At 37.6% G+C, this 18,875-nt stretch overlaps 1 protein-coding gene across 3 annotated transcripts in view; it reads left to right on the plus strand.

Annotated features, from left to right (window-relative positions):
- Positions 1–12,733: 12,733 nt before the first annotated feature.
- TPRN (taperin) overlaps positions 12,734–18,875 on the plus strand; it is a 127,699-nt gene continuing 121,557 nt past the window's right edge. For all 3 annotated transcript variants that reach the window (XM_053695836.1, XM_053695838.1, XM_053695837.1), the window contains exon 1: positions 12,734–15,282. In XM_053695836.1, the coding sequence (XP_053551811.1) occupies positions 12,781–15,282 (2,502 nt within the window). In that variant the 5' untranslated portion in view covers positions 12,734–12,780. The remainder of the gene's footprint in view (positions 15,283–18,875) is intronic.

Raw genomic sequence — 18,875 nt, forward strand, 5'->3', positions numbered from 1 at the left:
TCAGCAAAATATTATCTTGAGCAGTACCTGCAGCCTATTGGGCCAATATGTGTTAGGTTTTTCTAGAACTCTACTTGTTTTGTTTCCATGGTGATATATATGTCTATTTTTATATATATATATATATATATATATATATATATATGTACAGTATATATACATATTATTATTATTTTTCTCTCCAAATTAAGGTTTTATTTTAATTGCAATGGTTAACACTGGGGGGCTGATTAAACAAATGTCAGACGGACATAATTCGCTGTAGCGGACATGTCCGCCCAACATCGCTAAATGCCGACAGCATACGCTGTCAATATTTAAAGGGATACTGAACCCATTTTTTTCTTTCATGATTCAGATAGAGCATGGAATTTTAAGCAACTTTATAATTTACTCCTATTATCAATTTTTCTTTGTTTTCTTGCTATCTTTATTTTAAAAAGCAGGAATGTAAGCTTACGACCCAGCCCATATTTGGTACAGAACCCTGGATTGCGCCTTCTGATTGGTGAATACCATTTAACCACCAATCAACAAGAACAACCTAGGTGCTGAACCAAAGATGGGCCGGCTCGTAAGCTTACATTCCAGCTTTTTTAAATAAAGATACAAAGAGAACAAAGAAAAATGAATAATAGGGGTAAATTAGAAAGTTGCTTAAAATTCCATGCTCTATCTGAATCATGAAAGAAAAAATGTGGGTTCAGTATCCCTTTAACATTGCACAAGCATTTCTAGTGAAATGCTTGTGCAATGCTGCCCCCTGCACATTATCTAGCACGGGGTGTCAATCATCCCGATCGTATCCGATCGGGATGATTGCTGTCCGTCACCTCAGAGGTGGCAGACAAATTAAGGAGCAGCGGTCTTATGACCGCTGCTTCTTAACTTATGTTTCCGGCGAGCCTAAAGACGCACGCGAAAACAGCTGCATTCGCACCATGTAAAATCGGCCCCTGGGTGTTTATGTTAGTGATATCCTCTGCAAACAAATTACTGAAATACAACATAAAAAATCTGTGACTTATCAGGGGCCTAATATTTGAAAGAATTCCATTTTATTTAATTGTCTGTAAACATTTTTAATGAGAATTTTCTAGAGACTCCTAACTATGGATTTTCTATGTGACTGGTTTATTTCTACAGTTTAATGTATTGGAATTATAAGGTGACATTTTCCATACTTCTATAAAAAATTCTATAGAAATTCTATAGTGGAGAACGGGTTTAAAAATCTTATTTTGTATTAACCTTTCAATGAAATCTGATCTCTATAGCAGCAATAGAGTTTCATTTTTAATATCAAATATAGCAAGGCTTTCACAATAATTTCACACTTAAAAAATAAACAAATAAAAGGCACAAAGTCTCTTTGAAATCACTTGATTGGGTCGTTGAGGCCGTGCCGAGAGGAAGTTCCATAGTCCAGAACTCCTTTGTTGGTGATGTCACACAGGATTAAAGGGACATGAAACTCCCAACTTTTCTTTCATTAATCAGATAGAGCATACAATTTAAAGCAACTTTTCAATTTACTTCTATTATTTAATCTGCTTCCTTCTCTTGTTATCCTTTGCTGAAAGGTTTATCTAGGAAAGATCAGAAGCAGTAAAGTACCTAGGTTCTCACTGCTGATTGGTGGCTGCATATTTATACCGATTGTTATTGTCTCACCCATGTGTTCAGTTAGAAACCAGTAGTGCATTGCTTCTCCTTTAATCAATGATACCAAGAGAATGAAACAAATTAGATAATAGATGTAAATTAGAAGTTTGTTTAAAATTGTATTCTCTGTCTGAATCATGAAAGAAAGATTTTGGGTTTCATGTCCCTTTAAGTCAAGAATGCTGCAGCTGGGGCTGCAACTAGTATTTTGAAAAATGTTTGATTTTCCATATCTTGTGTGTTTTAACCTGCATTAAAGGGACATCAAACCCAACATTTGTCTTTCATGATGTTGGTAGAACACACAATTTTAAATAACTTTCCAGTTTACTTCGATTATCAAGTTTGCTTCATTCTCTTGGTATCATTTGTTGAAGGAGCAGCAATGCATGGGTGAGCTAATGACAAATCGGTTTATATATATGCAGCCACCTATCAGCAACTAGAGACTAGGTTCTTTGCGGCTCCTGAGCCTACCTAGATAAACCTTTCAGTAAAGGATAACAAAAGAAGGAAGCAAATGAAATACTAGAAGTAAATTGCAAAGTTGTTTAAAATGGTATGCTCTGTCTAAATCATGAATATCTAATTATGACTTTACTGCCCCTTTAATAAATATGTTTTATTATTATCAGCTATATTCTGTAAGTTTCTCTTATGTTAAAGTTTTTGAAAAACCATTAGAAAACTGATTTGTCATATTATTATTATTTTTTTTTTATAATTTATTTTTTTATTGAGGCAAAGAATAAAACATTACATACCAAAATGACCTCAAACATAGGCCCTTAACCCGTAAGGGCAATTGTCAAAAACACACATCGCTGCTGATACAGGAATCATGACTAACCACATTCAGAATCATAAATTAAATCTTACATATAAGAGACAATAGGTGTTAGAGAGCTAATAATCAAAATAAATTCAAAGGTAGTAATGGTTCCTATATGGTCAATGAACATAGAAACTGACCTCAGATTTTTTGGTTACATTGCATATAGGGCCCCTTTAGGGTCCTCAAGACTATAATTATATATATATATATATATATTAGGGAAGGGTTTATCAATCATAACTATAATATGACACTCGTGTACAGTTTGTAGGAAATTATAGAGGGGATCTGCGTCCCTTAGCTTAGAAAATAAGCTCCTTGGGGGGGGCTATTAATATAAAAAAAAAAAAATAATAATAATAATCTAGAAGCAAAACAAAAGATAAAGTAGACTTGGGTATGAACTAGTTCTAGGGGAGTAAATGCTAACAAATGACCAATTATAATCATTATTGTTATTATCAACAACAACAGCAATTCTTATTAGTTATTGACTATATCTATCATTTTACAGTGCTATAAAGCTGTACAACTTTCTCCGAACTTAACATATAGGACCTATCAACAGCAGGAGAATTATAAGGGATCTGCTGCCCCGGCCGCTGGCAGCATCATAATTAGCCACACAAAATCATCCTTGCTGTAATGTTGTTATGTAGACAAGTTAAGTCTGGGGTTTTTGTCTGATAGTATAGAGAAATAATAACATATGCAGATGGTCTATATCTGAAATACATCATATAGCATATCATGAAACCTTATATTGTTTCCAAGTCTACAATAGAGTAACCATAAGCTAGCACGCATCCACTAGGGAGCAAACTATATATATGTAGGTAAGCACTGCTGCGTCTGATCGCATGTACCACATTGGGGCTATCAAAACAATTGTTATGTTGGCTGCATGGAAAATATCTATTTAACCACTACCTAAGACAGATAAGGTAATGTATCATATAAAGCAGTCCTATTTGAACAGAAAGAAACCTGCTGGAATACGTTATATTAAACAGCTAACATGCTATCTATAGATCTTACAATAGGGGGCTATTTGTAACTTAGCTCCAATGTAGTAAACACCCTTAATGCTGAAGTAACATATAAACATATTTAGAGGCAAAATATAATTTGGCATATCTAACAATAAATGTCAGCTTAAATAAAATTCTAAACATATCTAGAGGCAAAATATGGTAACCTAACTTGGCATATCTAACTATAAATGTCAGCATAAATGATATTCTTAAACAATGAAAATATAACAGACTCATAAAGCCGCCGTGAACAGTACAAGGCTTAAATATAGCTAGAAACCGGCAGCAAAGATCAGGCACAGTCAGATAAGTCTCTAGCCTATTCCGGCTTTTAAATGCGTGTCCAACATTATAAATTGGTCCTCCCCGTCAATGCTCCAAATCCTGTGTAGGTCCTCATCATCTAGAGCCGATACAAGTGCTAGGAAAGTGTCCCAGAAATTGCCAAATCTAATACCGTTCATGTACACAAGTGCAGATCGTGACCCAGACATACAAACCGCATCCATCACTCCCCAGTTGTGCATCTATAAGAGCCGCTTGATCGGCAATGTAAAGTCCACATTCCCCACAGCCCATATTATTTTATTAGTCACTCTATACCACTAGTTTTCAAACCTGTCCTCAAGCCTCTCTAACAGGTCAGATTTTCAGGATTACCTTGGATGAGAGCAGGTAAAATAACCATATTTACTAATCAGCTAATTATTTCACCTGTGCTCCAGTTCAGATATCCTCAAAATCTGGTCTGTTAAGGAGGGCGGACGACAGGTTTGAAGAACTCTGCTCTATACCATACTAATTTCACTAATACCTTTACAGAATTTGGTATTGTAATTGTAAGGCGCACACTAATGTCCTTGCTAATGTCCTGGTGGTAGCGATGCACTAAGTCCAGGGTCAGAGTAGCAGCTGGAGCACTTGTTTGACTTGTTTCCTGACTCCTGCAGAGTTGGTTCCAGCAAGAAAACAAGGTAATTATTTTTTTTACTTGTTTGATTAGATTTTTTCATGATTTTTAGACATTTCTATTTCAACACTCTTGACCTCTTGAAAACCCATTTTAACCTGTTCTTTAATGTACATCTTGCATATTTATATAACTATTTCCATTCATAACATTGTTGCAAGGGTTCAGCTCACATATCAAAGTCTAATCTAGTGTATAACATGCTATATATCGTTAATGTCATTGGGCCAGATTACGAGTGGGGCGCTAACAGATACGCGCATTCGATAAGGGGTATATTCCCATTGTTTGCGTGCGTCAAAGGTTAACACGATTGCTTGAGCGCAATCGGGATTTATGTTAGAATGATTATCGGGTCCTCAGTGCCCTGGTTAACTGTTTCATGAAACAAAAAAGTGTCACAAACACATAAAAAAAATAATTTACAAAGTGCATTCATAATAACACCATCTAATAATAATGATTTAAAAAAAAATATTAGTGTTCCAATTGGTTAAAGGGACACTACACCCAATTTTTTTTCTTTCATGATTCAGATAGAGCAGCAATTTTAAGCAACTTTCTAATTTACTCTTATTATCAGTTTTTCTTTGTGCTCTTGCTATCTTTATTTGAAAAGCAAGAATGTAAGCTTAGGAGCCGGCCCATTTTTGGTTCAGCACCTGGGTTGCGCTTGCTATTTGGTGGCTAAATGTACCCACCAATCAGCAAGCGCTATCCAGGGTGCTGAACCAAAAATTGGTCGGCCTCTTAGCTTTGATTCCTGCGTTTTCAAATAAAGATAGCAAGAGAATGAAGAAAAATTGATAATAGGAGTAAATTGGAAAGTTGCTTAAAATTGTTGCTCTATCTGAATCATGAAGGAAATTTTTTGCTTTAGTATAACTTTAAGCACATAGTTAACCCCTTAAGGACCAGCGATGTACCCTGTAAGTTGCTGGTCTTTCTATGGGACTTGCATTTTTAATTGTGCTGTCTCGCCACCATTGGAGAGACTGCGCTATTTCCGGTGACCAGCTGGAGGGAGGTAAGGTATAATAGTGCAATTATAACACACACAAAAAAATAATGACCAGCGACATACTGGGTAGACATGTGCGATTCGTTTTGGATCAATTCGGAAATTCGGCCAAATTCGTAAAATTCGGGATTCGGATCGATCCGAATTTCCGAATTAAAATACTGCCGAATCTACCAAATAAATCCAAATTAGTTCGGATTTATTTCGATTTATTCGGTAGATTCGGCTGGCCATGGATTACACTAGTATTGTACAGTATATTAGGTTATATCACTCTGCTATGGGTTACACCTAATATACAGTACATAATACTAGTCTAATCCCACCTAACACTTACCGAAATTCCGAATTTCCGAACCGAATCGAGCCGAATTTCTTTGAATCCGAAACGAATCCGAACTGAATCAAATCAAATTTCTACGAATTCGAATCGGTCCGAACCGAACCGAACCAAATTTTTCCGCCATGCACATATCTAATACTGGGTACGTTGTGGTTGTTAAGAGGTTAAAGTCAGTTCCAGAGCAGCAATGCACTACTGGGAACTAACTGAACACATCTAGTGAGCCATTGACAGGAGGCATATGTGTGTAGCCACCAATCACCAGCTAGCTCCCAGTAGTGGATTGCTAATCCTGAGCCTACCTAGGTATGCTTTTATACAAAGGATACCAAGAGAATTAAGCAAATTGGATAATAGAAGTAGATTGCAAATTACATGCTCTATCTGAATCATGAAAGTTATTTTTTACTTTACTGTCCCTTTAAATTGTGCTGAGTGATGGTGTATTGCAAGTGGCGACTGCGAGCAGAACGGTTCTTTACTTAACAACTTGTCTGTCTGCAGCTTCATAAATGTTCTTTATGGGAAACAAACCTTTAATAATGTGTTGCACCGTCTCAGTGTTACTTACCAGCCATTTTTTTATTTAACATTATATATAGAATTCACCGTTGCTTATTAATTTCCACGCTGTCGTGCATTTTTTTACAGATCCCATTTGCGTTTTTTTTCTCTATATAAATAATGTCCTGTGTTATGAACTAAAGAGACATAAAACCCAGTTTTTTTTTAATAATAGAAGTAAATTTGAAATTTGTTTGAAATTGTATTCTCTATCTGAATCATGAAAGAAAAAATTTGGATTTCATGTTCCTTGAACGGCCAAGTGAAGTGCCCCCCCTCCCCCCATAACCTCTTCATCTTTGCAACACACAGTACTCTTCTATGCAGCTGGTCTATTCCTCCACTCTGTGAATTTGGTGTAAATATTTTTTTGATCTCTGTAGATGAATAGATAAATAATAGTGTAAGCATATAGAAGCATATCATTTTGTTTTTGTTAAATGGATGTTGTACTTTATGTTTAAATGTTTTTATTAAGGTTATACAACATTCATATAACAAAACAGAAATAGACTGTAACCGAAAAATAGATTTTCCAAGTCCCCTCCAAGTGGGGGTTAATGGTAATAGTAATCACATAATAATATCTCTTAACATAGCAAAAAGAGAGGATAGAAGCAGAAGAATTATGCCCTAAGGTATCAAGAGGTGACTTGAGGTTCATATGGGCAAGGTGAAGTATAGATATATAAGGAAATAATGTAAGAAGATGATCAGAGAAAAAAAGAAAAGGGGGAAGAAAAACAGGTTTCATACCCACGCTTATGTTCTATATAGTAGCTTGATCTTCTAATGCGCTGGTATGGGTTGTGTATCTCCCATTGCCAGTGGGAGAGAGGGAAAGTTATCTTAATTTATACAAAGAAAGTCAGATGACTGCCAGCAGATTTCTTAACTCGAGTCCTTCTACTTAAGGGTTGGACGCCTGAGACTGGTTCCACAGCCGCACGGGTGAATAGTTAAAGCCTTCTCTATATATCCAGTAGAACCACACTTCATCATTCTTGTCTTTAGTACCCATCGACCACGCTGCCTGGTCATACATATTATATATGTGTTGAATCTTATAGTTCATTTCTTGCCATGTCGGCACGCCTATTTTCCAATACTTTGCTATGCACGTTCTCACTACTGTGCATAGTATTCTGACTAGGGTGTTCACTGGTTTATTGTATTTTGGAATTTTGTCATGGAGTAGTGCTTGTGTCATGGTAATTTGTACTCGGTCTTCCAGTAAGTGTCTAATTAAAGAAGAGAGTGATTTCCATACATCTTGGACCTTTGTACAGTCCCATATCATGTGACGGAATGTGCCTAATTCCCTGCATCCCCTTTAACATAGCCCTGAATTGTGCTGTGTCATATGAGAAGTTCTAAGTGGAGTTAAATACCATCTAAATATTGTCTTCAATGTATTTTCCCTGAGATCTGCGCTCAGTAAGCCCCTAGTAGCTTTAGCGAAAGTCTCATGCCATATTTAAGGCTCCAATGTTTTTCCTAGGTCCAGTTCCCACTTGAGTATGAGTGTTGTTTTGGCCTTGGTCTTAGGCGTTTGTATTTCTATGTAGAGTTTGGATATGGAATGCTTTGGTCTATTTGGTGTGTTACATAGGGTTTCTAGGGCAGTGTTACCGCTGAATTGTGTTGTCTGTAGAAATGCGTGCATAGATGATGCCAGTTGAAGGTAAAGGTACCAGTGTATCGTAATTGGGGCTATTTTGTCTTTTAGCTGGGTGTAAGTCATCATTTTATTCTGTATCAGAAGGTCTGCTACCCTGTATAAGCCCTTGTTCTCCCATTTGTTAATTGCTCTTTGCAAGTCTCTGTGTAGTAGGTATCTAATGGGCTGCTGTAGAGATTGCATGGGGCACAACCCCTTTTTGTGTGCTAGGTCTGACCAGATGTGTATCGTGGTTTCGCTAGTTATTGGTTGGTGGTGTTTCGCCTCCCGTGTAATGCGTGGGTGTTCCCATAGAATGGCATCTATTGCATTCCAGTTCCCCAAGTCAGACTCCAATTGCATCCACAATGCTTCCTTTTTGGCTCTTAATATTAACGTGTCTTGGGCCAGTCTGGCTGCTTTATAGTAATCAACTAGATTAGGTACTCCCAACCCTCCCAATCTTTTATTTGTAGTCATGGTTTTCCCCGCTATTCTTGCGTGTTTCCCACCCCTTATAAATGCCAGGATTTCCTTTTGAATGTTTTCAATGTCGGGATAAACAATTTGTATGGGCAGGGCTCTAAAAAGATAGAGTAGTCTGGGCAAGATATTCATCTTCACCGCTGACATCCTCCCCAACCAGGAGAAGTGATGAGTCCTCCAGGTTTGAAGGTCTTTCCTTATAGATTTATATATTGGTAGGTAGTTAGCTTTATATAAATGTTGTGTCTGGGCCGTCAGGTGTACCCCTAGATATTTCATTGATTGTTTAGACTCTTTTAATTCAAAGTTTAACTCTATTATCTTCTTTGTGTGGGGGGGGATTGCTATCGGTAACATCTCACATTTATCAGTGTTGATTCGGTAACCCGAGATTGATGAGAACTCACTGAGTACTTCATATAGATTAGTGAGCGAGATCATGGGTCTAGTTAATGTAAGGAGTATGTCGTCTGCGAAAAGATTTAATTTATATTCTACGCTGCCCACCTTGACTCTCGAAATTCTAGGGTTAGCCCTTATTTTGCCCGCTAAAGGTTCGATACACAACGCGAATAGTAAGGGGGACAGAGGGCATCCCTGTCGGGTACCATTCAAGATTGGGAATGACTGGGATCTATATCCATTGGAGGATACCTGAGCTGAAGGGCCAGTATATATAGCTTTTATCGCATCCACAAAGGGTCCCACAAAGTTCATTTGTGCCAGGATTCTCATCATATAACCCCAGTCCACCCTGTCGAACGCCTTCTCCGCATCCAACGAGAGGAGCAGAGAAGGCGTCCGCGTCGCGCTGAGGTGGTGGATAGTGTTTATAAGGCGTTGAACATTATCCGGGGCTTCCCTATCCTTAATAAAACCCACCTGGTCCCTGTGTATCAGGTTAGGTAGAATTTGTGTCAATCTGTTAGCGAGAATCTTAGTAAAAATTTTCAGATCCTGATTAATCAAGGATATGGGTCGATAGCTAGGGCATTTTTTTGGGTCCTTGTCTGGCTTAGGTATCACTATGATCTTTGCTTGTAACAGCTCTGGGGGGATCGGGTGTCCTTTCATAATGTAGTTACAAAATTTAGTCAGGTGAGGGACTAATTCATTCCTAAACAACTTGTAGTATTCCCCGGGGAAACCGTCGGGGCCTGCGGCCTTGCCTGTTTTTAAGTTTCTAATCGCTAGGACCACTTCTAATGTCGTGATGGGGTTGTTTAATGTTTTTTTATCTTCCTCTGTTAATGTTTCTTATGGGGTTGTTTCCAAAAAGTTGCGGGTAAGTTCTTCTATTTTTGAACTATGTGTAACTTTGTGGCCATCGTATAAGTGTGCGTAGAATTCCCCAAATATATCCACTATTTCCTGAGGGTGAGATGTGGTCGTGTTGTCCCGTTTTTCAATCAATGGTATGTTGGCTGTTCCAAATTTCTCCCTGAGTTTGTGGGCCAAAAATTTGTCCGGTTTGTTTGCGTATATGAAGTATTGAGATTTCAATTTTAGTATGGCTCTATTAGCTTGTGAGTTTAAGATTTTAGCTACTGAGTCTCTTTTGCCTTGCAGTTTGTTTAGTGTGGTGGGGCATCCCGTCAACCTGTGTTGCCTTTCTAATAACGCAATTTCTTCATGTGTTTGCAGTAATTCCCTTCTTGTTGTCTTATTATGTAGAGTTTTTTGCTTTATGAGCATACCCCTGTGGATGTTGTACTTTAAAGGGACATTAAACCCAAAAATTATCTTTCATGGTTCAGATAGAAAAAACTATTTTAAACAACTTTCCAATTTACTTCTATTATCTAATTTGCTTCATTCTTTAGATATCTTTTGTTAAAGAAATAGCAATGCACATGGGTGAGCCAATCACATGAGGCATCTATGTGCAGCCACCAATCAGAAGCTACTGAGCCTATCTAGATATGCTTTTCAGGAAAGAATATCAGGAGAATGAAGCAAATTAGATAATAGAAGTAAATTAGAAAGTTGTTTAAAATGGTATTCTCCATCTGAATCATGAAAGAAAAATTTTGGGTTTAATGTCCCTTTAAGGAATATGGAACCCAAAAATTTTCTTTTGTGATTCAGATAGAGCATTCTAAACAATTGTCTAATTGACTTCTATTATAAAGTTTTATTCATTTTCTTTGGTATCTTTTGTTGAAAAGTGGGTACTTACCCTTACCCTTAATAGCCAGCCCATTTCTGGAGCACTATTTAGCAGTAGTTTTGCAAGAATGCTATTTAGAAGAGCACTAGATGGCAGCACTATGCCCTGCCATGTAGTGCCTTATATACCTACCTATGTATCTTTCAACACAGAATATCATGGGAACAAAGAAAATTTAAAGGGACAATCTACTGTTTAAAAAGATAGATAATCCCTTTATTACCCATTCCCAAGTTTTGCATAACCATCCCAGTTATATTAATATACTTTTTACTTCTGTGATTATCTTGTATCTAAGCCTCTGCAAACTGCCCCCTTATTTCAGTTCTTTTGACAGACTTGCATTTTAGCCAATCAGTGCTGACTCCTGGGTAACTTCACATGCGTAAGCACAATGTTATCTATATGGTACACATGAACTAACGCCCTCTAGCTGTGAAAATGTCAAAATGCCCTAAGATAAGAGGCGGCCTTCAAGGGCTTAGAAATTATCACATGACCCTACCTATGTTTAGCTTTCTTTTTTTTACCAAGAGAACAAAGAGAATTTGATGATGAAAGTAAATTGGAAAGTTGTTTAAAATTGCATGCCCTTTCTGAATCATGACAGTTTAATTCTGGCTAGACTGTCCCTTTAATAATATAATTAAACTGGAAACTTTCTTAAAATTGTATGCTCTGTCTGAATCACAGTAGAAATGATTTGGGTTTCATATCCCTCTAAAATCCAGCTTTCGTCCATGCAAAAAACAGCAGTGACAAGGAGTCACATAGAGTATGTCACTGAAATGTGTCTTTAGATTGCTAGAGATTCAAGCTAGGAGGGAAACTGACCAACCTAAACAAACAATATACTATTTTTCTTGTTACATCTAAAAAGAGGATATGTCAAGATGTATTGCACCACTGTTCTATAAAGTACCAGGACCCAGATTCACACAATCACTCACTTCCTGTAAGCCTCCCCCTAAATTAAACAACAACTTTTACAGAACCTTTTTTTTTTTTTTAATTAAAATTATAGCTTAAAGGGACATTCAGATCAAAATTTAAATGTACATAGATGAATTACATCTCTGAATAGAAACACATTTGCAATATACATTTCTTAGCAAAAATGCTTCTAGTAAAAGTTATCACTGTTTTAGTGTAAACATTTTTCTCTGCACGTGCATGTGAAGCATAGCTAGATATTCTCAGTGCACCAGTATTTAAATACTGCAGCTGCTCAGAGCACCAGTGGGGCTTTTACTATGTTAGCAATTAACAAATTGAGTCATTACCAGATACAAGCACCTTAGGCTCTCTGACCAAGTGCTGTGTTTAAAAAGCTGGTTCACGGTGCATATTTAAATACACTTTTGAAACAGCCATAGCTTTTATTAAAAGCATTTTTGCTAATACATGTACATTACAATAATAAAAGTGGATTCCAATATTGGCTGGAATGTCCCTTTAATAGTTAATCATCCATGTGTAATAAGTCTCATTAAAATACACAGATTGTTTAATATTAACTTCTTTTTGACATTTGATCTTTCACTTTCTCCCTTTATCTTGTCTGAGTCTCTGCTTGTACCCTGGTTGTGGACTTTAGAATGCTGAGACACTTCTAGAACTGAAAAAAAAACTAAGATTGGGTAGATCGTTTTGGGTAGCTGAGGATAGATATACTATATCGTGTATATAACTTCTTCAAGTGAAAAACTAATACAAAAGTATCTGAGTCTGAGAGAATATTGGAGCAAAATACAGCACTAATAAAGTTAAATGCAGATTTCGTAAGCGTTTCATGTCTCGTTGTGACCCAAAAATAATCCACGCCCCCAATTGGCTGTTCTGGTTTTTCATTTGGAGGCTTGGAACATTCTGCTTCGTTTGGCCAATGGCTGCAGTTGTTGTGGTGAGATCACGTGGAGGCGGAGGCGTGGCTTTCCCTGACAGGGTTTGCTGCTACGCGCTGCGCGCTCCCTGTGTATGTCAGTCAGATAGCAGCCGGAGTAGCAGGTGTAGCTCCTCCGCTTCTTGTGAGATGGCTGTTAGCGGCACCAAGACCTGGGCCCGGCCAGTAATGGATACTCACTCCGGTAAAATGCCGCCATGGAAGCGGGAGATGATGGAGAGGAAGCGGGCTAAGATGGGAGCAATGTCCGCGGTTTCCTCACGGGGCAAGGATAGCGCACCTGCGGCTCAAGAGGAGAAGTTAGTGCTGCATGACAGCCTGGGACCACTGCATGAGAACCCCTTCATTAAACTGGAAAAGGAACGTAGGCGCAGGAGGCCTCAGCAGCATCACTCCCCGGGGAGAGGTGGATCGACAGCCACCCCTATCCGACAGTTGCTGGACCTGTATAGCCATGTGCCAGGGATCCGCACCATCAGGGCAGAAAACATTATTATCATTGAGTCTGATCCAAGCTTTTTTGAAGGAAGGGCAGAGAGTGGAAGTAGCACCAAGCCTCATGCAGATCCTATGGAAGAGCTGCTGGCCAAGAGGGGAAACAAAGTGACAGAAATAAGGGCCTCTGAAGTGGTCATTTATGAGCCAGACCCATCTATCAAAGAAAAAGGGTCATTTGGACTTGATCATGCTCATACTGATGTGATAGAAGAGGCTGGTAGGGTCAGCAGGTTGCTGGAGAAGTTTGACCATGGACATAGTAGACCAGTGCGGAGCAGAAGTTGGGAGAATCTGCTGGAGAAAGATTCTACATCCTCAGTTGCTGACCAGCAGAGCAAGTTGCCAATGCCAATTTCATCTGCCAAGAGGCCAAATCAAGCCCCATTAAGCAAGGCACCCAAACGATCTGGAGAGATTTCACCTTCATCTTCGTCCTTCTTGGATGAGGATAGTAAACGTTTTCCTCTTAACAATCCATCTTGGCTTCCTTCTAAACCCCCTGCAGTCCATTTGCCTGACCCCTCAAAGTTTCATAAAAGACCTTCCAGCCCCTTATCACCTGTGAATGCTAGCCCTACATCACCATCATATCCTTTAGGGCTTCTGTCTTCTCGTTATGAATCTTCTACAGATGGCAAAATTGTGTCTCCTGGGGTGGCCACTTTCAGAGAGAGGTTTGAGTCTGTCTCTATGCAAAATAATCAACCCATGTCAAAGCTGAATGTTTCTCATAAGAATGGTAATACTTTTGTTATCAACCCTAAAGCTGCTAATACCAAGGTAAACTCATCCGATAAAAGTTCTAGCCCATCTAAAGATCACCCACCTCTCATTAATGGCCATGTTGAACTTTCTGATTTAGAAGTAAATAATGGATCAACAAAAGTCCAGGATCTCCTTTCTAAGAGTAAGAAAAATTGGGGAACCATTAGTCAGAGGGCATCTGATGGACATGGGCAAGTGCCATCTTCTACAAGTGTTTCCAGTAACGAGATCTCTAAAGTGGCTAGCTTTCAGGGGCCAAAATCAGTGGATGACCCAGTTAAATCTAAAATACCCCCCAAAGCCAGTGCCACGCAGTGTGAAACTAACTCATATAATCACTGTGACCCAAGTTTGACCAGTGCCACTCCTAACCAGAAAAACAGAGTTTCATTTTCTACCAGTACAAATGATACTTTTGAAATACGACCAGCTGAAAAACCAGATATTACAAATATACCTGATAACGATGTGCAGGCAAAGGCTCTAGCAAACATTCGCATGCAGTCAAAAAACTCTTTTGTTTTTGTTCCAAAGAAGAGACAGGCCCCTTCCATACCAAACCAGGGTAATCAGTTGAAGATTCCAAACACTGACAAGCCAAAAGTAAAAGACAGTGCTTCCACTTTTAATGGTCACAAGGAAGAGTGCATACGTTCTCCAAATGGTTTTCCAAGAAATGGAGGAGATACTGTATCACAAACAAGCCAAGAGGACTCTATTGATGGTATTGAAAGGTATGATCAATTAGTTAATTCTACAACACCAAACACATCTACTGTTCCTGCACTCTTGGACTTTGACTGGAAAAGTGGTCTTTTGCCACCTCATTCATCCACAGAGAGCCACTCTTTTACAGACATAGGAGCTGAATTGGAGTATTTCAGCAGCGTCCACCACGGAGATGAAGTTTTATCAATCCCTGTTACCAAAATCCATGATGAGGAACTTAAACTGGAAATTCCTGTCACAAATATAGATGACATAGTTAATTATGAGGACAGAAATACAAACCAAGAGGCCAAACAATATCTAAAAGATACTGAAATTGCTATACCTTCCTATCGACCTCATTCTTCTCTGAACTCTGTCCGCTTTAAAGGAGGAAACACATTCACTGTAGTGCCCAAAAGAAAACCTGTTACTGAACAAGAGGCTTTAAGAACTCCTGTTGTGGAGCAGGATGACGAGGATGAGGAGGATGACGGCAGGACCAAAAGAAAATCCACAGATGGAACTGAAGCTCCTTATTCTGAGCTCGGAGCAATGCTCAAAAAGAGATATCCAACTGTGGATGAGATCCAAGTTATTGGTGGATATCTTTCCCTGTCAAAATCTTGCTTATCCAAAGTTGACTCTACTAGAAAAAAGGTATGGCTTTATTTGAACTTAATGATCGGTAATGTGAGTTTTGTTTCAGGTCTCATTATTGGAGATTTTAGACAATAGAGATGAAACAGTAACATTATTTTGTTGGTCTGCTCTCTCATTATCAGAAGTAGTGGGGCAGTGAATTGCTTTTGCCCATATGGTTATTCATGGATATAGTAAAGACCATTCCATCTATGTATGTCTATTGTTAACATTATTAAATAGCCTTGTTCAATAGTATAATCTGTCGTTTGTGCTGTAATATGATATTTAGGAATCGGGGTATGGAGTAGACATTTTGCCATGTTGTAGAATGAACCATGTAATAATGTATGGTACAATTGTTACTTATTTTTTACATAAAAAATAGAGGCACATTTTCAGATAGTTTAGATAAGGTTTCTTTAAATCATGGGTCGGGACCCATTGCAGTGTTGCAACACCATGTTTATTGGGTCGTGATTTGCATGTGTTGTAGTAGAGTGTGTTATATGAGATTGTTTGGTGTGTGTGTAATATGATTGTGTGTAATATAAGAGTGTGTGTGTTGTAATTACCTTTTTACAACACGTTCAAGTTTGACTACAATCAGGTGTAAAGTACGCACACATTTTACTCACTTTGTGCTATCTTGTATATTACTTTAGAAGTTATCAGACCAAGCATAAAAATACGATCACAAAGGTTTGTGGTATGATAACACTGGGTCTTGGGGGGGGGGGGGGAAGGTTGAAGAATACTGGTTTAGCTGTCTGCCTTTGCCCGCTTGTTTTCTTTCAGAAACTTACATCATTTTTATATTCTCTCCCCTTAAAGGATCCCAAACTTTGACATTAAAGGGATATGATTCAGACAGAGCATACAATTTAAAAAATGGTTTCTAATTTACTTTTTTTTTAAATCAAATTTGCTTCGTTCCCATGATATTCTGTGTTGAAGAGATACCTAGGTAGACTTCTGGAGCTCTACATGACAGGAAATTATGCTGCCATCTAGTGCTCTTGCAAATGGATAACAATCTTGCAAAACTGCTGCCGTACAGTGGTCCAGAAATGGGCCAGCTCCTAAGTTTACGTCCCTGCTTTTCAACAAGAGATTCCAAGAGAACAAGGCAATTTTATAATAGAAGTAAATTAGAAAGTTGTTTTAAAATTGCATGCTCTATCTGAATCGTGAAACGAAAAAGTTAGGTTTATATCCCTTTAAGCTTTACATAAAAATAAAACAATCTGTGATTTTACAGTATGAATGTTGTTACAGTGCACCTTCATATAACTCTTAGTTATTGGAAGCCAAACATTTATATTGTTCTTCAAAAGTGCTCTGTGTCCATTAACACAACCTAGTTTTTCTAGGAGATTAAAAACTTTTTTATTTTTTTGTGCTTTTGTGAAGTACATAGGTTATAGATTTTAGCTTTTTTTGCCTCCCTAGTGAGCGTGGGGCAAAACAACATTTTCAATTAAAAAGCAAGATGTGGGTAATGTCCCTTTAAGACCTGGTAGATATTTACACTTTGTCTATACTTATTTGATGCATCATTTGGAATTCTATCTTGTTTTCATATACTGTACTACTACTTGTGAGGAGGTTTTGGAAATGAAGAACATATATCCAGGGAAAAGCTGCTTCTGCAATAACAAATAGAGTAGTCAATACCTTATACGTTTTAATTGGATGACTGTTAACTGCAGAATGATGGCATTCTATTCAGTATGGACTAGTCAGACAGGTCAGTGCAGGAACTGATCCATCTTATCAATGGCAATTATCTTTATGCTTTATTTAGCATAACATAGTAACTAACATAACATAGTAGATGAGGTTGAAAAAAAGACTGAAGTCCATCGAGTTCAACCTATACAAATCTAATATACTTAGAAAAAAGCTAAATTAATCCCATTAAAAGGGACCCATTTGACACAAGCAATCATATCCCTGAATTCTGTTTCTAGCCAGTAATGTATCCAAACCATTTTTAAATGTATCTAAGGTATTGGCATTCACTACCTCCTTTGGTAATGAGTTCCACAATGTTATTGCTCTTAGAGTAAAAAAATGTTTCCGTTGCAGGAGATTACATCTCCTTTCCTCCAGCCTTAAATTGTGACCTCTTGTCACAAACAATTTTCTTGGAATAAACAGAGCTTCTGCAATCTCTGTAGATGGGCCTTGAATATATTTATATAAAGTAATCATGTCGCCTCTCAAGCGCCCTTTTTCTAGAGAAAACAGACCCAGTTTGGCTAACCTCTTCTCATAGCTTAAAGGGCCAGTCTACACCAGAATTTTGATTGTTTCAAAAGATGGATAATCCCTTTATTACCCATTCCCCAGTTTTGCATAACCAACACAGTTATAATAATATACTTTTAACCTCTGTAATTATCTTGTATCTAAGCCTCTGCAAACTGCCCCTTTTTTTTCATGATTCAGAGCATGCAATTTTAAGCAACATTCTAGTTTACTCCTATTATCAATTTGTCTTTGTTCTCTTGGTATCTTTATTTGAAAAAGCTTGAGCTGGACCATTTTTGGTTCAGAACCCTCTGTAGCGCTTTCTGATTGGTGGCTACATTTAGCTACTTTATCAGCAAGCGCTACCCAGGTGCTGAACCAAAAATGGGCCGGCTCTTAAACTTTTTCAAATAAAGATACCAAGAGATCAAATAAAAATTGACAATAGGAGTAAATTAGAAAGTTGCTTAAAATTGCATGCTCTATCTGAATCATTAAAGAAAAAAAATTGGGTTTAGTGTCCCTTTAAAGCAGTTACTAATTGGCGTCAGCAGAGAAGTAAACCTAAGTTACAATATGGTGGAACCCATTGCTTTAAAGGCTAATCTTTACATAGAATGACATTTTTAATCTAGTGTTTATTTAGTGTTTGGTGTCCCTTTTAATTTCCTGCTCAGAACTGAAAGGTGTTTCAAATCCTAAACAGGAGTAGCATACATATGTGTCCAACGATCACTGGCTGTGTTCAGGAGCGGCACAATATTCTAAGTGTGATTTTAGCTTTGTGTTTAACGTTCTGTTCCAAGAGAAACTAGTGTTTAAAATGAAATGTACTTTATTTTTTATTTTTACATGTGTCTCTAAAGGGATAGTAAAGTAAAAGTAAACTTAAAGGGACACTGTACCCAAATTTTTTCTTTTGTAATTCAGAAAGAGCATGCAATTTTAAGCAACTTTCTAATTTACTCCTATTATCAATTTTTCTTTGTTCTCTTGCTATCAGTATTTGGAAAAGAAGGCATCTAAGCTTTTTTTTTGGTTTCAGTACTCTGGAGAGCACTTTTTTATTGGTGGATGAATTTATCCACCAATCAGCAAGGACAACCCAGGTTGTTCACCAAAAATGGGCCAGCATCTAAACTTACATTCTTGCATTTCAAATAAAGATACCAAGAGAATGAAGAAAATTTGCTAATAGGAGTAAATTAGAAAGTTGCTTAAAATTTCATGCTCAATATGAATCACAAAATAATTTTTTTGGGTACAGTGTCCCTTTAAATGGATTTGACAGAGAATGTAATTTCACACAACTTTACAATTAACCTCTTATCAATTTTGCTTTGTTTTCTTTGTAT

The sequence above is a fragment of the Bombina bombina genome, chromosome 12, assembly GCF_027579735.1.
Source record: "Bombina bombina isolate aBomBom1 chromosome 12, aBomBom1.pri, whole genome shotgun sequence".
Taxonomy (NCBI): domain Eukaryota; kingdom Metazoa; phylum Chordata; class Amphibia; order Anura; family Bombinatoridae; genus Bombina; species Bombina bombina.